The 22309-nt window shown below is 42.2% G+C and overlaps 1 protein-coding gene across 1 annotated transcript in view; it reads left to right on the top strand.

Annotated features, from left to right (window-relative positions):
- Positions 1 to 21604, top strand: part of LOC134813018 (homogentisate 1,2-dioxygenase-like) — a 49832-nt gene extending 28228 nt beyond the window's left edge. Inside the window, exons 7-13 of the mRNA XM_063820683.1 lie at positions 9155 to 9269; positions 10662 to 10761; positions 11313 to 11431; positions 17636 to 17740; positions 18198 to 18324; positions 18774 to 18955; positions 21055 to 21604. Of these exons, the coding sequence (XP_063676753.1) occupies positions 9155 to 9269; positions 10662 to 10761; positions 11313 to 11431; positions 17636 to 17740; positions 18198 to 18324; positions 18774 to 18955; positions 21055 to 21186 (880 nt within the window). The 3' untranslated portion in view covers positions 21187 to 21604. The remainder of the gene's footprint in view (positions 1 to 9154; positions 9270 to 10661; positions 10762 to 11312; positions 11432 to 17635; positions 17741 to 18197; positions 18325 to 18773; positions 18956 to 21054) is intronic.
- The last annotated feature ends 705 nt before the right edge of the window (positions 21605 to 22309 follow it).

Below are 22309 nucleotides of genomic sequence, written 5' to 3'. Positions count from 1 at the left end.
CAGAGTATGATTAGCATGTCTACTGATCATTTAAATTGTTGGCGCCTTGCCATCGAATCATGTAAACAATTCGTGTGTACAAGATGATAACAGTACGGAGAGCACGTTTCCTTGATTTGTGATTCTCTGATTGTACGAGATACAATCAGTACGTGTTACTTAGATTTTCATATCTTATAAGTGTCTATAAAAGTATAAGAACGAGCAGTTTATTGAGACTTCTGACTTCTACCGTCGTACATTCTACAATGATAAATATTGTAACGTACGTGCGGCACGCAAAATTCACGACAAAATTCAGGGAAACGTCTTCTGGATTGTACGAAACTCGAAAGGTCTACTTAATGATTTCAACGTAAGGCGCTGGTTGTATTTCTGGTTCGATGTCACGCGCACGTACCATCTTCCCGCATGATTGCTAGATTTTAGATAATAACAGTGGAATTAAATTTATAAATTAACAAGAATTTCGCCGCGGTAACACCAAATCAAAATATGATGACACAAACATCATCACCCATCATCAAAAATATATCTACTAAAGTTTTAAAATTATCTAAAATCTATTGGCCTAAACAACCAAGTTAAAATGAATCTAATTTACATACTTTCCACTACTATATAAGTTGATAAAGCGTTTTTTAGCAACATGAGGATTACACATAAGATATTCATTGTGCTTCACTTTATTAGTAGCATAATTTAATCCCTCAATCTTTCCTAATACTTCGTCCAAAACAATTACCAAAAATGACTATCATTTACAGATCCGTTTAAAATAGTCTCTTTTTTTGAAGCCTCTAATCTTATTTTAAAACTTAACACTGTCCAGTGTTCCACAATTCTTGAAATCCGATGGGAGTTTGTTCCAATTTGGTCTCATCCTCTCCGGAAGAAAAGAACTGTGGACTTTCTTCATTTTACTGCTACTTTTACTGCATCTACTGTTTGATACCACATTAAGACCAGATCTGCTCATACTGAACAAACCAGCTCCGTAATTGGCCAAACCACTTATCATTTTTAAAGATTCAATGAGGTTGTTCAAGATTCAATGAGGTTGTTCAATGTTCACCACGCACGATCAAATTTCCCTACTGCCTACAATGTTCTACTTTATTGTATCCCAGAGTGGTTCAAACTTCAATTTAGCTTGTTATCAATGATCACGCCAAGAAAATTTTCGTGATCACTTTGCTTTAATCGTTCACCTCCCATGTAGATTTCTATATCCTCAGTTTTCTTATTTGAATCATAAGTTTAAGGTGAGAGGACTTGCAGTTGTTGACGCTCACGTATTACTCTCTATCGGTAAGATATGAGTCAAACCAAGATAAAGCCAACCCCCGAACTCCATAGTGCTCAAGTTTTTCTTAGAAGAATACTGCTGTACAATTATACGTTCTTTAATCCGACAACTCATTTTAACCTTTTCACTCTTTAAGGAATTAAAGATGAAGATAATGTTAGTGATTGTACTGGTACTAGCTGCAGTTTCTGTGAGAGGTGACAGGCCAGTCCCCGTACGTTGTGAGCACAAAGGTGAAACATACAGGGCTGGACAGAGATTCAAGGACGACTGCAACCATTGCCACTGCAGCTTCAGAGATGGAGAAGTTGTCTGCACGAAGATGAACTGTGATCGTGACGATGTTGAAGCCACTTGTGAGTACAAAGGTGAAACATACAGGGCTGGTGAGAGATTCAAGGACGACTGCAACCATTGCCACTGCAGCTTCAGAGATGGAGAAGTTGTCTGCACGAAGATGAACTGTGATCGTGACGATGTTGAAGCCACTTGTGAGCACAAAGGTAAAACATACAGGGCTGGTGAGAGATTCGAGGACGACTGCAACCATTGCCACTGCAGCTTCAGAGATGGAGAAGTTGTCTGCACGAAGATGAACTGTGATCGTGACGAAGACAAAACAATTTGTGAATACAAAGGGAGGGAGTACAATGCTGGAGACGCGATAAGGGACGACTGCAACATTTGCCACTGCCTCAGAGATGGAAGAGTAGTCTGCATTAAAGGCTTGTGAAGCCACTTGTGAGCACAAAGGTGAAACATACAGGGCTGGACAGAGATTCAAGGACGACTGCAACAACTGTGACTGCACCAGAATTGGGAATGTTATCTGTACGAAGATGAACTGTGATGATGACGAAGCAACTTGTGAATACAAAGGCATGGAGTACAATCATGGAGATGTAATCCTGGACAACTGCGTCATTTGCCACTGCCTCACAGATGGAAATTTAGCCTGCACAACAAAGGCTTGTGATCGTGACGACGGTGAAGACACTTGTGAGTACAAAGGTGAGCAATACAAGGCTGGACGATTCAAGGACGATTGCAACACCTGTGGCTGCGCCAGAAATGGGGAAGTTATCTGCACGAAGATGAACTGTGATCCCATGTGCCAGTACAAAGGTGAGCAATACAGGCCTGAACAGAGATTCAGGGATGAATGCAACCTCTGTACCTGCCTAAGAAACGAAGCAGTTGTTTGCACGAATAAAACATGTTGATTTTACTCTATTCAGATATCTGATTTTATTTTTTATTCTACATCGCCTCCATGTTTGCTCCGTTTCTGTTTCCACCCCTACAGTAGGGGCCCTACTCACTACTGTTATACAACAATGACCGCTGTTCATGTGTGTTTATCTAGCTCACCGTGTAGTTGTGGTGTGAACCAGAGTATGATTAGCATGTCTACTGATCATTTAAATTTTGGCACCTTGCCATCGAATCATGTAAACAATTCGGTAATCGTACTGTAGTGCGACACGTACTGTAGTGCGACACGTACTCTAGTGCGAAGTCCGACAAAAACACCCTCTGTCGCACTAGGGTACGTGTCGCACTACGATCCAGGTAGCATACTCTACTGCGACAAAATATCCTGACTTATTTCCAAGTTCAGGTCACATCCTATCCTTCTTATGCCTATGGACCATTAAGTGATTCGTCGGGTCGGTTCACGTCACTTATTTCGAAGTGATCTTGCGAATACGATTCGTCGGTTCACATCACGTGTTTCGAAGTGATCCACTGATCACAATTCCTTCGGGTCAGTTCAAGCCACGTATGCAGTGTGTGATCCACCGGGTAACTCGTAAGCAGCATATGATCCTCATTCCTATCACACGCATCGTATGAAGGTATATCTCCGATTGGGATAACAAGTTCATATGCTTGGGCCATATATAAGGTCACGATGCTGACTACTACGAACGTACCTGGGTCGGAACACAAACCTCCTCCCCCTCTACACCCACTGGATCTGGAATCAACGGGATGCTGTCATGGCCGGACTCCCCAGAAGTTCCATCATTGCTGAGGGTTGGCACAACGGTTTTCGATCCTTGATGGGCTGCACCAACCCTTCTATCTGGAGATTTATCGACGTCCTGAAGAAGGAGCAGGATCTAACCCAATTGAAGATCAACCAGAAGATGCTCAGACAACCACCTCCTCGCCGACTGAAGAAGTGGACCGATTACGACCGTCGCTTGAACGCTGTGATTGATAGCTACGATGATTAGTGCAGAATGGATTATTTGAAGTGTGTTGGAACAATGATTTTGAATTGAATATTGTGATTGTAATATTTGATTTTATATTTAACCCCATTACTCATACACGACTACACTCTTGTCATCAAAAATGGAAAGCAAAATTTTTATTGAATGTGTAAAGTGTTTTGTCGCACTTTAGTTCGTGTCGCACTACAGTCCATGTAGCGTACTGTAGTGCGACAGTGTCGGCCTTTAAAATTCTCTGTCGCACTACGATCCAGGTAGCGTACTCTACTGCGACAGTGTCGATCTTGGAGGTTTTGCACTAGGGTACATGTCGCACTAGAGTACGTGTCGCACTACAGTACGTGAACCATTCGTGTGTCCAAGATGATAACAGCTCGAAAGGTCTACTTGATGATTTCAACGTAAGGCGCTGGTTGTATTTCTGGTGCGATGTCACGCGCACGTACCATCTTCCCGCATGATCGCTAGAATTTAGATAATAACAGTGGAATTAAAGTGATAATTAAAAATTGCGAGTAAGTCATTTCTATTGTATTGAGTCATGCAATGACTGTCGACAGGGTAATTCAATTGCTAAGCCTTGGTGCAAATACAACTGACGTGTGTATGTTAAAGGTTATTTAAACCTAAAAGAACAAAAGACACTTTTTCGCGAAAGTAATATCACAAAATCAAACAGTGCTCCTTTTTAAATAAATACCGGTAGCTGTAGTTGTCGAGCCGCTTGTATATGCAAAATATTTTGCATACTGAATAAGCAATTAAATCATCAATCAGCTAGTTATTAACCATAGACAAACTTAAAGAGTTAGCATATTAAAGGCCATCATTTGATGTACTAAACATCATGTTCATTCTATCTGTTATCATGTGCGACAATTGGCGAAAGTTACTTGATCACTATTTAACACAAAATATATGTGGAATTCAAATGCGACGTTGTGTTTTCTCAAATATTAAAACAAACTATCGCGATATGAACAGTTATGGTATAGTTTGTATAGTAGTTCGTATCGTGTTTCTCAACGTATAGAGGCTGCCAAAAACACAAGTTCGAGCATAAACATAATGTCTAAACAGATAGAGCCTCAACCTCGCACCACGCGCCAGGAAAATAAGAGGGTTTACAAGAGAGTTAATAAAAGGCAGGATAGTGCTGGTAAAGTACATCAAACTGACAATCTTCTCGAACTTCCGCTCCCAATTGTTCACACCTAGTATGAGGGTCAGTGCTGTGGTGAAGAAGGCAGTGTTACACACAAAGAAGGTAATTGTCAGCAGCAGAATAGTGAGGGTGATGTTCCGCTGCTGGGATTGGTTCATCTTGCTCCCAGTCATCTTGATCTCCTTCTTCCTGAGTAGTCGCATGGTTTGCAGGATACAGCACACAATTGAGACAAGGCTGGGGATAACGAAGGGTACCAGCAGGGACACTATCACGTGACTATACTCAGGCAGAGGGTTGAGATGGTGCTCCTCCAGGCTCATACTGACACTCCAGGTTACACTGGCCCCCACTGCTGGGAATATTACCAGATAGGAGAACAGAGCAAAGTAGCTCTCCGCCCTGTAGAAGTACAGCTCGTAGATGGTAACTGCGAGGTAGATGAGGGGTAGAACTGCCAGGTTGCACGCTACAACCCTCCTGTTGGCCCTGTAGAAGGGATAGTAGATGTTAATGGTCCTGAGGATGGCCAGGGTGATGCTGTAGAGCACAGAACAGTGCTTAAAGAGGGAAGTCAGGATGAAGAGACTGCACATGAGTAGTTGAAGGTTGTGCAGCTGATCCTGGAGTTGCAGGCAGTGGTGATGTGGGGCTGGTTGTGAGGCTGGTTGGTGGTAGTGAGCGATGGAGTGTGGGCTGCAGCTAACCCCGCTGATTGTCTGTATCGTTAGCAGAAACAGTACACCGTGGAGTAGAGCTGAAACATTTTCATATAAATTAGAATCAGTTATAATACACAAGGTGTTGTGCGTTTGCTGATTTGATTTTAAAAGATTTTAAAAGATTTTAAAAGATTTAAAGATTTGTACGATTTATATCCCTCTTTAAACTATTAAAACTACTTTCAACAGATTAAAAGGATTAAAGGATATTAAAGTAGTAATTTTGTAAATTTACCAGAAATGCCACCGACAAGATCGCATGAAGCCACTGTGACATAAAGTGCCGGCCACATTTTCTTTAGCTGATTCTTGTAAAACAGCAAAACTACACTAAAATGGTTAAATAAATATAGTGGCGTTTCATTATGGTTATGGTGCTCATGAGATTGGGCTGAGTAAGCCAACAATAAAGATATGTTTGAAGTTTTTAAGAGCTTTATTACAAATTGTTTAATATATTATATATTATAAAACTGCAAAAATTAGTCACAAGATACAACTGGATGTATTCGAACAGGGAATATTATACAGAATATTGTGCGGGACTGGGTTACCTGTTAGCAGTGATGATGATAACTGCCATGATGAGCAGTAGTGCCACTAGGTACTTCTGGTTTCCGGACAAAAGGAATTCCACCGTTTTAGTATCCATTTCCTTTCCTAGCGGAACTTGAGTTGTCCATGTAACGTTTTCGGTCAACATGGCTCTATAGTCTATAGTGTGTAGTGTGTAATGAATATTGAATAAAAGTTAGACAAATTTTTGTAATGAATCAGAAAAATAAGATAAAAATGAAGATTCATTTCAGCGCAGTACACAGAACTCGTTATAAGAATGCCTTCCTTAAAGAACTTTGATCGCGTTCTATAAGTCTCAACTACTTAAGGTCGTGGCGCTTCAGGGTGCTTTACGAAATTACCAGCTCACGACTAGCTATTTTACCTTAATGTACCATACCTTGTCATGGTTATTGGTTATCTACATTTCAACTTACCTTACTCGGGAATATTATAGCGGGTTAATTTACATTTCAACTCAGAAGATTACATTTATGAGGATGTCACGTTCTGTGGTAGAGGCCAACCAACAACCAACAAAAGACAATGCAAAATTTTCTGTGTCACGTGCACGGGAAAATGTTGTCATCAGTTATTTCAATTATTTGATATAACTCAAAATATCGAAGAAGATATTTAAGGAGAAGGCCATACATACTATACATACTATTGGCTTTGACGGCAGAACTGCTCCAATAAAACACAGCATACCGACAAATGGATCACTATCCACGGTAAACACTATCCACGGTATACCGACTGAAATTTCCGTCGCTGAAAGGCTGTCAAAACTAACCATCGTAGAGATCTAACTAATAGGGGGAGATGTGTCATGTTGTAATGGGCTGGGGGGGGGGGGGGGGGGTTAGAGGGGAGCGTAACAAATCAGACAAAATACCTTAAATACCTGACTCATTAGACAAACTTACGGTCAAAGACTTTGACCGAGCCCAATTTTTCATTAGAAGAACTTAAATTGTTAATTTTAACGGTTATCGGTACCAAATTATCGGGATAAACCGATAAATATTTTGACCGAATTATCGTGGATAATATTATCGAGATATTGTCTCCCTAATCTCGACAAAGTTTGATCATGATACTACAGAAACTTGGAAGTGGCGAATTATTTGTAAACTAATGCCCCATCCGACCACTCTCCAAGTATGACACTAAAATTGTACTCTCGTTTGATCTATAAACTGTCTTCATGCCTATGCGCATCCTTGGAAGTTGCTACGAATCTCAGTTGTATTACAGTTGTATTACAGTTGTATTACAGTTGTATTACAGTTGTATTACAGTTGTATTACAGTTGTATTACAGTTGTATTACAGTTGTATTACAGTTGTTTTACAGTTGTATTACAGTTGTATTACAGTTGTATTACAGTTGTATTACAGTTGTATTACAGTTGTATTACAGTTGTATTACAGTTGTATAACAGTTGTATTACAGTTGTATTACAGTTGTATTACAGTTGTATTACAGTTGTATTACAGTTGTATTACAGTTGTATTACAGTTGTATTACAGTTGTATCACAGTTGTATTACAGTTGTATTACAGTTGTATTACAGTTGTTTTAAAGTTGTATTACAGTTGTATTACAGTTGTATTACAGTTGTATTACAGTTGTATTACAGTTGTATTACAGTTGTATTACAGTTGTATTACAGTTGTATTACAGTTGTATTACAGTTGTATTACAGTTGTATTACAGTTGTATTACAGTTGTATTACAGTTGTTTTACAGTTGTATTACAGTTGTATTACAGTTGTATTACAGTTGTATTACAGTTGTATTACAGTTGTATTACAGTTGTATTACAGTTGTATTACAGTTGTTTTACAGTTGTATTACAGTTGTATTACAGTTGTATTACAGTTGTTTTACAGTTGTATTACAGTTGTATTACAGTTGTATTACAGTTGTATTACAGTTGTATTACAGTTGTATTACAGTTGTATTACAGTTGTATTACAGTTGTATTACAGTTGTATTACAGTTGTATTACAGTAGTATTACAGTTGTATTACAGTTGTATTACAGTTGTATTACAGTTGTATTACAGTTGTATTACAGTTGTTTTACAGTTGTATTACAGTTGTATTACAGTTGTATTACAGTTGTTTTACAGTTGTATTACAGTTGTATTACAGTTGTATTACAGTTGTTTTACAGTTGTATTACAGTTGTATTACAGTTGTATTACAGTTGTATTACAGTTGTATTACAGTTGTATTACAGTTGTATTACAGTTGTATTACAGTTGTATTACATCATACTAAAAGATTACCCTGTGAGAGACAATTTTAAACTATTTTAGCACGATGGTTAGGGTACCTAACCGAATAGTCAGGGGGGTTTCGACACCTTAAACTTTAATTGCAAACAGAGGGTAGAAAATACCCAAAAGGTTCACGTCATAAAAAGTAACCGATCCCTTACAGTTGATCCGTTTCAGAGCGTTCTATAACGCGGATGGCGACCTCCTGATAGTACCGCAATTGGGAACACCACGTGTGACGTCACGGCACGTGGTGTGACGTCACGGCACGTGGTGTGACGTCACGGCACGTGGTGTGACGTCACGGCACGTGGTGTGACGTCACGGCACGTGGTGTGACGTCACGACACGTGGTGTGACGTCACACTTACAATTGATCCGTTTCAGAGCGTTCTACAACGCGGATGGTGACCTCTTGATAGTACCGCAATTGGGAACACCACGTGTGACGTCACGGCACGTGGTGTGACGTCACGGCACGTGGTGTGACGTCACGGCACGTGGTGTGACGTCACGGCACGTGGTGTGACGTCACGGCACGTGGTGTGACGTCACGGCACGTGGTGTGACGTCACGGCACGTGGTGTGACGTCACGGCACGTGGTGTGACGTCACGACACGTGGTGTGACGTCACACTTACAATTGATCCGTTTCAGAGCGTTCTACAACGCGGATGGTGACCTCTTGATAGTACCGCAATTGGGAACACCACGTGTGACGTCACGGCACGTGGTGTGACGTCACGGCACGTGGTGTGACGTCACGGCACGTGGTGTGACGTCACGGCACGTGGTGTGACGTCACGGCACGTGGTGTGACGTCACGACACGTGGTGTGACGTCACACTTACAATTGATCCGTTTCAGAGCGTTCTACAACGCGGATGGTGACCTCCTGATAGTACCGCAATTGGGAACACTGTTCATTACCACAGAGATGGGCAAGATGGAAGTGTCACCTAACGAGATATGCGTCATTCAGGTATTATATCCATCTAGCACTTCCTTACAAGTGCTAGATAGATATTTTGAATATTTGAACAATTTTCGCCTTGATGAGATTGCTTTCAGAGGATGAGAGGATTGCTTGCAGAGGATATATCATCTTTTCCATTATATTTCATCAGGCAGGATATCACAAAAAGGACATCTACTCTACTTTGATTGTATGATATATATTGATATGAAACGCCGTGTTATGTCATCATTCAATCATAGTCGTAGTAGAGTAGAGAGTAGACTTCCTTTATCTTATATTCTGACAGATGAAATGACCAATCACTGACGATATCCTCTGAAAGCAATCTCATTAGGGCACAAAATGATCAACCACATTTTTGTTGAACCAATTGCACTCTTGCTGATCAAATTCAACCAAATTGCTCATATCAATGGTGACTAGACAATAAATGATGCGTTACTATGGTAACACTACCTTACTATGATACGTTGTATGGAAGTGAAAGATACGCGGTATTGGAAGTGAAATTCGCTTACCTGGGGACCCCAGTCTTAGTCTTCATGAACACTAATGAGTGAATATAGGGCAATGACAGGCAGAGCGCCGCCTAGTACAAATGCACAATTTACAATATAGAGGGAAAGAACAGGGCTTAGCTGAATCTTTCATCTTGATTTCGAGATAGCAGTTGACCAACAAACTGTGGCCCGTGACCGAACGTTTGAGGGGGTCTTGGACTCCGGGTGTGAACCATGCCTGTAAAAAAAATAAAACTTTAAAGTTTATGGCAGGATGGCCGAAAGCTGCATCATGTCAAAATTGTGTTGGCAGATGTATATTAATGGCAAACAGTTTTTTAAAAGAAGCAATAGAGATCACTGTTTCATGAGCGATTCGAATAATGCGATTTTAAGTCCATATTAGGGCAGTAGCTCTTGCGAAATAAGTGTGGTTCGAAAAAGGGATGCATATATATTGTATCCTCTCGGAAATATTCCTGGAAATTTTCTTGCAGGATTGAAATCTAGCAATGTGAAATGATAAATCCAGCAAGATTTTGTTTTGCCAATTTAGGGGTAATTTAGAAAATAAGCTTACAGTAAAAGATCTCCCCTCACTGCAGATAGTTAAACTGCACTGCAAACACCCTCACACTGCACTGCAAACACCCTCACACTGCACTGCAAACACCCTCACACTGCACTGCAAACACCCTCACACTGCACTGCAAACACCCTCACACTGCACTGCAAACACCCTCACACTGAACTGCAAACACCCCCACACTGCACTGCAAACACCCTCACACTGAACTGCAAACACCCTCACACTGCACTGCAAACACCCCCCCTCCCCCCCGAACACCGCCCCCAACACCTTAGCTCAACTCTTCAATAACACAATTGTTTGCAGCAAGGAATCCGCTTTAAAGTTGATGTTACTGGAGCTAGTAGGGGCTACATGTTGGAGGTTTGGGGAAATCACTTCATCCTGCCTAACCTTGGTCCTATTGGTAAGTAGGGGCTACATGTTGGAGGTTTAGGGAAATCACTTCATTCTGCCTAACCTTGGTCCTATTGGTAAGTAGGGGCTACATGTTGGAGGTTTGGGGAAATCACTTCATCCTGCCTAACCTTGGTCCTATTGGTAAGTAGGGGCTACATGTTGGAGGTTTGGGGAAATCACTTCATCCTGCCTAACCTTGGTCCTATTGGTAAGTAGGGGCTACATGTTGGAGGTTTGGGGAAATCACTTCATCCTGCCTAACCTTGGTCCTATTGGTAAGTAGGGGCTACATGTTGGAGGTTTGGGGAAATCACTTCATTCTGCCTAACCTTGGTCCTATTGGTAAGTTTTCGCCCATTTTTGATCATTCAGCCTATTGAATCATGTGTTAAATATCAAACAATTCATCTTTATAGTTAAGCCGTTTCCTTATATATTCAGTAAGTAATATATTCAGTAAGTCTTAACTCATAACATAAGTTATTGTACACCTTATAAAACATTTCTTTTCTAAAAATATTCTTTTCTAAAAAGAAACCAAGAAATAAAACGTTCCAGGAGCTAATGGTTTGGCGAATCCACGTGACTTCCTAACTCCAGTCAGTCACTACGAGGATGTGGAAACGGAACACGTTGTTGTTGCCAAGTTCCAGGGAAAACTATTCTCTGCCAAACAGGTATACTTATTGGAGGTACAGGTATACCTGTATACTTATTGGAGGTACAGGTATACCTGTATACTTATTGGAGGTACAGGTATACCTGTATACTTATTGGAGGTACAGGTATAACTGTATACTTATTGGAGGTACAGGTATAACTGTATACTTATTGGAGGTACAGGTATACCTGTATACTTATTGGAGGTACAGGTATACCTGTATACATATTGGAGGTACAGGTATAACTGTATACTTATTGGAGGTACAGGTATAACTGTATACTTATTGGAGGTACAGGTATAACTGTATACTTATTGGAGGTACAGGTATAACTGTATACTTATTGGAGGTACAGGTATAACTGTATACATATTGGAGGTACAGGTATAACTGTATACTTATTGGAGGTACAGGTATACCTGTATACTTATTGGAGGTACAGGTATACCTGTATACTTATTGGAGGTACAGGTATAACTGTATACTTATTGGAGGTACAGGTATAACTGTATACTTATTGGAGGTACAGGTATAGTGTAGTATACCTGTATACTACACTTGCCTGTATACTTATTACTTTAATGGAGCAACTCAATATTGTACCTGATTTATTTCGTATGACACGATTGTTGCGAGGGGTTGTGACAATTTTATAACACCACAAAATCATCTGGCACGCTAGGTACTAATGCATCCCTTCACAGTGGGGACTGTCTCATGGAAGAGAAGACGATTAATAATTTAATGGTTGTTGGGGGGTTGGTGCCTAAAGTGATCTGTTCAACTAGGAGGATTCTCAATTTACCTCAGTGCGACAGGAAATATTTATAGGCTTCATAAATGAGACAAAACGCTTCACCAACAAATGCGCAAAAACAGTTTAACTTTTATATTCCACTTACTGGTGGGGTAAGCACAGCTCCCTACGAAGAAGGGAAGCTCGAAATTACAATTTGAGTTGAATAGAAATACTCTAAAATCTGGAAATTTAAACTCTAAATTAAAGTTCAGCCTCTCGTGGCCGATCTATAGTCTACTCGATCAGTTCAACCTCACTTCACTTACATCGTGTTACACCCGCTAGAGTAAAGAAGATGGTTGCAAATATAAAATGTAATGGGTAACTTGTACCTTGGGTGTGGTGCATGTATAGAAGCATGCAGATATCTTTTAGGAAGATCGCTGATTAAAAAACTTAATATCGAGACCAATGTCACGTGATGGCCGATAATATGATGAGTGCAGTATTGTTAATTTGTAATTGTTATAAATATGAAGATGTGATGAAATAGAATTTTGAAATGAATGATTTCGACAAATAAAGATTAAAGAACAAGTTCGGAAATTACAAAAAGAAAGATGAAATGGAAATGAAATAATGTGCTTTTATACCGCCCATAATCCATATGGATTATGACACAAGTGTCAGAGCCGTTCTAAAAAGTAAGGCAACAAAACTTTATTACATCATATAGGAATCATAGAAAGATTCATTGATATATCTAGGTAAACTATAGGTAAAAATAGAATATTAATCATAAGCTAAAATGTACTAATCTTTGTATTCTAAATGGGGAAAAGAAGAAACATTGTCAGTCAGTCGAGAAAATTGTCAGTCAGGCTATATGGCAGCTTTGTAGATGTTGTGACTATGCTAGTAGTGGTCCCAGGCTTGCGACTGGAATTGCGGTGTTAAATCGATTTAATGGTATACCAACGATCCACCTCCCACTTGTTGTTTGGTACTTAGCATTAATAGTGTTAGCTGTAGCCATTTATAGCAAGAATCTTAAAACTAAAGGGGATGACAAGGAAAAGAGGAAGGAAAAAGAATAACGGAACAAACAATTAATTAAAGTATTTATAAAAGCATTAGTTATTGTAATTACAAGCTTCAATAATAAATCACTGACTAAAACTTCTAATTAAAATGACACTTGGTACGCTCGCCCATTTTCACTGGTCAGTCTGAACTTCGGTTTAGCACGTTGTACACTTATTCACCTAAGTTTCAGAATTTTTTTTTCAGTTTAGCAGAGTTAGTACCCGTGTTTCAATAAAATCAAATATTACACACTAAAACACATTAAACATAATATGATAAACCACCAACAAGGCCCTCCTAGAGATCCTTCACAAGCCTAAATGGTATAACTTAAGGTGTAACTTACTGGATACCCCAGAGTACCCCCCCCCCTTACTGGATACCCCAGAGTACCCCCCCCCCCCCCCCCCCCCCCCCCTTACTGGATACTTATTGTATCTGATCCCAAACAAATTATAGTCTGATTGCCGTTGAACTGATAGAAATGATCTGCACAAATAATCCCAATATAACATCCGGTCTAATCCCCGATCATGCTGCAAATATAGTGGGGTTACATGCACAATAATACTCTAGCGAAGCTAACCCAGGTTGATACTTTTCTCTTAAACACAACACCGTCACGACACAATTCAAAATGCCCCAATCAGAATGCCCCAATCAGAATGTCCCAATCAGAATGCTCCAATGATGTGTTCAACAGTTTAAATCCGCAGCTGTTTGACAGGGTGGACAGAATACTGCACTGGTATTTCAAAAATCCCTATATAAGTATAAGTCAGTGTTGTCATTGTCAAACTTTGTCAAATATTTTCCCGTATTTTCCCCAAACTTCTTGAACCTTCCAGTTCCCACATGACATGTTCTATTCCAGGACCATTCCCCGTTTGATGTGGTGGCTTGTTCCCACATGACATGTTCTATTCCAGGACCATTCCCCGTTTGATGTGGTGGCTTGTTCCCACATGACATGTTCTATTCCAGGACCATTCCCCGTTTGATGTGGTGGCTTGTTCCCACATGACATGTTCTATTCCAGGACCATTCCCCGTTTGATGTGGTGGCTTGTTCCCACATGACATGTTCTATTCCAGGACCATTCCCCGTTTGACGTGGTGGCTTGTTCCCACATGACATGTTCTATTCCAGGACCACTCCCCGTTTGATGTGGTGGCTTGTTCCCACATGACATGTTCTATTCCAGGACCATTCCCCGTTTGATGTGGTGGCTTGTTCCCACATGACATGTTCTATTCCAGGACCATTCCCCGTTTGATGTGGTGGCTTGTTCCCACATGACATGTTCTATTCCAGGACCATTCCCCGTTTGATGTGGTGGCTTGTTCCCACATGACATGTTCTATTCCAGGACCATTCCCCGTTTGATGTGGTGGCTTGTTCCCACATGACATGTTCTATTCCAGGACCATTCCCCGTTTGATGTGGTGGCTTGTTCCCACATGACATGTTCTATTCCAGGACCATTCCCCGTTTGATGTGGTGGCTTGTTCCCACATGACATGTTCTATTCCAGGACCATTCCCCGTTTGATGTGGTGGCTTGTTCCCACATGACATGTTCTATTCCAGGACCATTCCCCGTTTGATGTGGTGGCTTGTTCCCACATGACATGTTCTATTCCAGGACCATTCCCCGTTTGATGTGGTGGCTTGTTCCCACATGACATGTTCTATTCCAGGACCATTCCCCGTTTGATGTGGTGGCTTGTTCCCACATGACATGTTCTATTCCAGGACCATTCCCCGTTTGATGTGGTGGCTTGTTCCCACATGACATGTTCTATTCCAGGACCATTCCCCGTTTGATGTGGTGGCTTGTTCCCACATGACATGTTCTATTCCAGGACCATTCCCCGTTTGATGTGGTGGCTTGTTCCCACATGACATGTTCTATTCCAGGACCATTCCCCGTTTGATGTGGTGGCTTGTTCCCACATGACATGTTCTATTCCAGGACCATTCCCCGTTTGATGTGGTGGCTTGTTCCCACATGACATGTTCTATTCCAGGACCATTCCCCGTTTGATGTGGTGGCTTGTTCCCACATGACATGTTCTATTCCAGGACCATTCCCCGTTTGATGTGGTGGCTTGTTCCCACATGACATGTTCTATTCCAGGACCATTCCCCGTTTGATGTGGTGGCTTGTTCCCACATGACATGTTCTATTCCAGGACCATTCCCCGTTTGATGTGGTGGCTTGTTCCCACATGACATGTTCTATTCCAGGACCATTCCCCGTTTGATGTGGTGGCTTGTTCCCACATGACATGTTCTATTCCAGGACCATTCCCCGTTTGATGTGGTGGCTTGTTCCCACATGACATGTTCTATTCCAGGACCATTCCCCGTTTGATGTGGTGGCTTGTTCCCACATGACATGTTCTATTCCAGGACCATTCCCCGTTTGATGTGGTGGCTTGTTCCCACATGACATGTTCTATTCCAGGACCATTCCCCGTTTGATGTGGTGGCTTGTTCCCACATGACATGTTCTATTCCAGGACCATTCCCCGTTTGATGTGGTGGCTTGTTCCCACATGACATGTTCTATTCCAGGACCATTCCCCGTTTGATGTGGTGGCTTGTTCCCACATGACATGTTCTATTCCAGGACCATTCCCCGTTTGATGTGGTGGCTTGTTCCCACATGACATGTTCTATTCCAGGACCATTCCCCGTTTGATGTGGTGGCTTGTTCCCACATGACATGTTCTATTCCAGGACCATTCCCCGTTTGATGTGGTGGCTTGTTCCCACATGACATGTTCTATTCCAGGACCATTCCCCGTTTGATGTGGTGGCTTGTTCCCACATGACATGTTCTATTCCAGGACCATTCCCCGTTTGATGTGGTGGCTTGTTCCCACATGACATGTTCTATTCCAGGACCATTCCCCGTTTGATGTGGTGGCTTGTTCCCACATGACATGTTCTATTCCAGGACCATTCCCCGTTTGATGTGGTGGCTTGTTCCCACATGACATGTTCTATTCCAGGACCATTCCCCGTTTGATGTGGTGGCTTGTTCCCACATGACATGTTCTATTCCAGGACCATTCCCCGTTTGATGTGGTGGCTTGTTCCCACATGACATGTTCTATTCCAGGACCATTCCCCGTTTGATGTGGTGGCTTGTTCCCACATGACATGTTCTATTCCAGGACCATTCCCCGTTTGATGTGGTGGCTTGTTCCCACATGACATGTTCTATTCCAGGACCATTCCCCGTTTGATGTGGTGGCTTGTTCCCACATGACATGTTCTATTCCAGGACCATTCCCCGTTTGATGTGGTGGCTTGTTCCCACATGACATGTTCTATTCCAGGACCATTCCCCGTTTGATGTGGTGGCTTGTTCCCACATGACATGTTCTATTCCAGGACCATTCCCCGTTTGATGTGGTGGCTTGTTCCCACATGACATGTTCTATTCCAGGACCATTCCCCGTTTGATGTGGTGGCTTGTTCCCACATGACATGTTCTATTCCAGGACCATTCCCCGTTTGATGTGGTGGCTTGTTCCCACATGACATGTTCTATTCCAGGACCATTCCCCGTTTGATGTGGTGGCTTGTTCCCACATGACATGTTCTATTCCAGGACCATTCCCCGTTTGATGTGGTGGCTTGTTCCCACATGACATGTTCTATTCCAGGACCATTCCCCGTTTGATGTGGTGGCTTGTTCCCACATGACATGTTCTATTCCAGGACCATTCCCCGTTTGATGTGGTGGCTTGTTCCCACATGACATGTTCTATTCCAGGACCATTCCCCGTTTAATGTGGTGGCTTGTTCCCACATGACATGTGCTATTCCAGGACCATTCCCCGTTTGATGTGGTGGCTTGTTCCCACATGACATGTTCTATTCCAGGACCATTCCCCGTTTGATGTGGTGGCTTGTTCCCACATGACATGTTCTATTCCAGGACCATTCCCCGTTTGATGTGGTGGCTTGTTCCCACATGACATGTTCTATTCCAGGACCATTCCCCGTTTGATGTGGTGGCTTGTTCCCACATGACATGTGCTATTCCAGGACCATTCCCCGTTTGATGTGGTGGCTTGTTCCCACATGACATGTTCTATTCCAGGACCATTCCCCGTTTGATGTGGTGGCTTGTTCCCACATGACATGTTCTATTCCAGGACCATTCCCCGTTTGATGTGGTGGCTTGTTCCCACATGACATGTTCTATTCCAGGACCATTCCCCGTTTGATGTGGTGGCTTGTTCCCACATGACATGTTCTATTCCAGGACCATTCCCCGTTTGATGTGGTGGCTTGTTCCCACATGACATGTTCTATTCCAGGACCATTCCCCGTTTGATGTGGTGGCTTGTTCCCACATGACATGTTCTATTCCAGGACCATTCCCCGTTTGATGTGGTGGCTTGGCATGGCAACTACGCTCCCTACAAGTACAACCTGAAGAACTTTATGGTTATCAACGCAACTGCATTCGACCACGCGGTTAGTGTCTAGTGGTTGTCTGTACTACCTGCAACTTTAGGGTTACAGCGACTACCTGCAATTTTAGGGTTACAGCGACTACCTGCAACTTTAGGGTTACAGCGACTACCTGCAACTTTAGGGTTACAGCGACTACCTGCAACTTTAGGGTTACAGCGACTACCTGCAACTTTAGGGTTACAGCGACTACCTGCAACTTTAGGGTTACAGCGACTACCTGCAACTTTAGGGTTACAGCGACTACTACATGCAACTTTAGGGTTACAGCGACTACTACCTGCAACTTTAGGCTTACAGCGATGGCCGCGAGCCGTCACTACGGAAGATAGTCCGTTTGAGTATGACAGAGCTGTAATTCCTTAACTTGAAGCTCATGCCAGACTACTCCCATTAATATTTCACTTAAAGTAGTCCCCCCCCCCCCCCCCCCCCCAGTTTCGTGATAATCTCCTTGCAGGATCCCTCTATCTTCACGGTGCTGACGTGTCCGGGTCAGCTGGAAGGAACTGCTCTCTGTGACTTTGTAATATTCCCCCCTCGGTGGGCTGTGCAGGATCACACTTTCAGACCTCCATACTACCACAGTGAGTATATTCTTTCAAGAGAACTTCTTCAATAACACTACAGGACAGTAAGTTTTATTATTTAGTAATAGAGCAGTCCTATAGTTATATATGTATATATAGCAGTCCTGATTTGTTAATATCAACATATCATTTTTTGCGGGCCACATAAAACACAGCGTCAAAACTTGGGGGGGGGGGGGGGGGTGGGGGTGGGGGGCGCCAAATCGTCGTTTTAATGTGGGACAATTTCGAAAACTTATCTAAAGTACTAGCAAAACTGCGCGTTTTTCTCTAGATACACACTTTTTTTAGAGATTTTACCGGGGTATCCTCTAAAATCACCTAGTTTTTTTCAGTTTTAGGGAGGCGCACCAAAAGGGGAGGGGGCGCTATTTCGGCGGGGGCGCCAACAGGCAACGTTACGCCACTGCCTTGCTTCTGTAAAATATAATCCAATAACACCCTAGGAAACTGTATGAGCGAGTTTATGGGTCTGATATACGGTAACTACGAGGCTAAAGAAGGAGAGTTCCAGCCGGGAGGAGGTTCCCTGCACAGCATCATGACCCCACACGGTCCCGACGCTAACTGCTTCACTGGGGCCAGCAATGCTGCACTCAACCCAGTCCGGGTCGCTGATAATACCCAGGTACCGCTCAATTGTAACGCAAAACTAATTAGCTGTAGTGAGAGCTGAGAGCGCGGGTATGTGAAGTGAGGGTCCGGTTGCAGCTTCTAATTTGCTAATTGCTCAAAGATAATGGGTCTGTATATACCGTAAAGTGTAGTACTAGTAGTAGTAAAGTGCTCACCCGTCAAATGATATTACTGTTATAGCCCTCACAACACGGCCAAGTAACAACCGTCAAGCTGTATTTTAAAATACAGAGTGAAGTGTACCCCCCCCCCCCCCCCCCCCGTCAAGCTGTATTTTAAAATACAGAGTGAAGTGTACCCCCCCCCCCCCCGTCAAGCTGTATTTTGAAATACAGAGTGAAGTGTACCCCCCCCCCCCCCCCCCCCCCCGTCAAGCTGTATTTTAAAATACAGAGTGAAGTGTACCCCCCCCCGTCAAGCTGTATTTTAAAATACAGAGTGAAGTGTACCCCCCCCCCCCCCCCCCCGTCAAGCTGTATTTTAAAATACAGAGTGAAGTGTACCCCCCCCCCCCCGTCAAGCTGTATTTTAAAATACAGAGTGAAGTGTACCCCCCCCCCCCCCCCCGTCAAGCTGTATTTTAAAATACAGAGTGAAGTGTACCCCCCCCCCCCCCCGTCAAGCTGTATTTTAAAATACAGAGTGAAGTGTACCCCCCCCCCCCCCGTCAAGCTGTATTTTAAAATACAGAGTGAAGTGTACCCCCCCCCCCCCCCCCGTCAAGCTGTATTTTAAAATACAGAGTGAAGTGTACCCCCCCCCCGTCAAGCTGTATTTTAAAATACAGAGTGAAGTGTACCCCCCCCCCCCCCCCCCCCCCCGTCAAGCTGTATTTTAAAATACAGAGTGAAGTGTACCCCCCCCCCCCCCCCCGTCAAGCTGTATTTTAAAATACAGAGTGAAGTGTACCCCCCCCCCCCCCGTCAAGCTGTATTTTAAAATACAGAGTGAAGTGTACCCCCCCCCCCCCCGTCAAGCTGTATTTTAAAATACAGAGTGAAGTGTACCCCCCCCCCCCCCGTCAAGCTGTATTTTAAAATACAGAGTGAAGTGTACCCCCCCCCCCCCCCGTCAAGCTGTATTTTAAAATACAGAGTGAAGTGTACCCCCCCCCCCCCCCGTCAAGCTGTATTTTAAAATACAGAGTGAAGTGTACCCCCCCCCCCCCCCCGTCAAGCTGTATTTTAAAATACAGAGTGAAGTGTACCCCCCCCCCGTCAAGCTGTATTTTAAAATACAGAGTGAAGTGTACCCCCCCCCCCCCCCCCCCCCCCGTCAAGCTGTATTTTAAAATACAGAGTGAAGTGTACCCCCCCCCCCCCCCCCCGTCAAGCTGTATTTTAAAATACAGAGTGAAGTGTACCCCCCCCCCCCCCCGTCAAGCTGTATTTTAAAATACAGAGTGAAGTGTACCCCCCCCCCCCCCCCCGGTCAAGCTGTATTTTAAAATACAGAGTGTAGTGTACCCCCCCCCCCCCCCCCCCCCCCCCCCCCCCCCGTCAAAAAACATCAAACCCTCAAACTAGAAGTTTGAAATTGCTTCACTGCCTAACTCACTAAATTTCGGTAATATTAATAGATATCCCTGTCACAAAACAGTTTTAGTTAAATGCACTGTCTAGTGCCACTAGACTCTAGTGCATTTAACTAGTTGTCACAATGTTAATACGTTAAAAGTGGGGCTTCAAGCTCCACTTAAAAATATTGCCTCGTTAACAATTAACTGCCTTGTTAAGCATATCCAAAAACTCCAACCTTCGGCTTAATACGAGAAATTTGAAGACTAAAATATTTTTAGACGGCTTGTCGCTCACCGTTAGAGATTTTATTTTTCATAAAAACCAAAATAATAAAGCAAGTCAGGCCTCCAATATCAATAAAAATAGTAGAGTTACTGCTGCAAAGCAATATTGGAGATTGCTTATTCATTCAACCATAATATGCTGCTAACAAGTTACTTAAATCGTTTGCTGAATATGGTTGAATGAATAAGCAATCTCCAATATTGCTTTGCGGCTAGTTAATTGGGGGCCTGGCTTGCGTTTAACTCACGTGACCAACTTTTCACCCCCTCACACCTTCCCTCCCCAGTCCTTCATGTTCGAGTCATCGCTGAGTTTGAAGTCAACAACCTGGGCACTGAAGACGTGTGAGAAAGTAGATGATGACTATTGGAAATGCTGGCAAAATCTTCCTAAGCTTTTCAACCCCAACCAAAAATAGGTTTTACTAACATGAGGAAAAATCGACTATATTAGTTTATCATTTAGAATATTTTACTACGTTTTTACTGAAAAATAATTAAATATTATATTTATAGGAAATTGTACAATTATTGATACGTTTTCTTTGTTTTTGGTCTTGAAATTATCCCCCATCATATTAGAATACAGATAGCTAAAGTTAGTTTAGTGATTGTGAATGTTACTGTTCTTACGAAATATTGTGTTATTGTTTTGATATCTTTTTTAAGTTTTGAATTAAAAGTGTTCTGTTATCGTTTTATATATCTAAAATGTGGAAATTTATTACATTTAAGTTATTACAATATTAATATTATGTACAACAAAAGGGTAACAAGTATATCTATTATCTATCCGTATTTATTGATATTATAGGTTTGCTGACTTTAAGTTTATTACATGTGTAGTTTTAATTGTTGTAGTTTTAATTGCTGAGAAAAGCTAAGCCCACATTCCTTTCTCAATTAAAATATTAAATAAAAACAAGTGGACTCATTTAACATTTGACTGTGAGAACACTGTAAAACTCGATACCCGGAAATTACCCATATCCACAAAGTTGGCAAACCCAACAGATATCTGGGAGGAAATTTGGGAAGAATGAGGAAATTTTTGGCATCTGAGAGGAAATTTCTTGGTTAGCGACTGACAATTGCAGTCCGCAAAGAGCAGTTCAATCATTGGGTATCGAGAGGAAATTTTTCCTCTTTAAATGACTTAAAATTCGTGCCATCTTTAATTTTAATTTGTCCAATGTTTTGAATCCAAAATATTACCGAGTGTCTAATCAACTACTTTGAACCTTCTCTATTGATATCCTATTGGTCTATCATATAATCCAGTTAAAAATTTTCCGGATGCTGCGCCCCCTGCCCCCTTAAAATATTACTAATAACCAAGTGTCTAATCAACTGTTTTGAACCTTCTGTATTGATATCCTATTGGTTTAGCATATAATGCAGTTAAAAATTTTCCGGAGACTGCACCCCTTAAAATATTACTAATAACCAAGTGTCTAATCAACTGTTTTGAACCTTCTGTATTGACATCCTATTCCTATTGGTTTAGCATATAATCCAGTTAAAATTTTCCGGGGGCTGCGC

This window comes from Bolinopsis microptera, chromosome 3 (genome assembly GCF_026151205.1).
Source record: "Bolinopsis microptera isolate Bmic1 chromosome 3, MBARI_Bmic_1.0, whole genome shotgun sequence".
In the NCBI taxonomy this organism is placed as follows: domain Eukaryota; kingdom Metazoa; phylum Ctenophora; class Tentaculata; order Lobata; family Bolinopsidae; genus Bolinopsis; species Bolinopsis microptera.
Note: the sequence above shows the minus strand (reverse complement) of the source record. Positions and strands in the feature narration are given on the sequence as shown.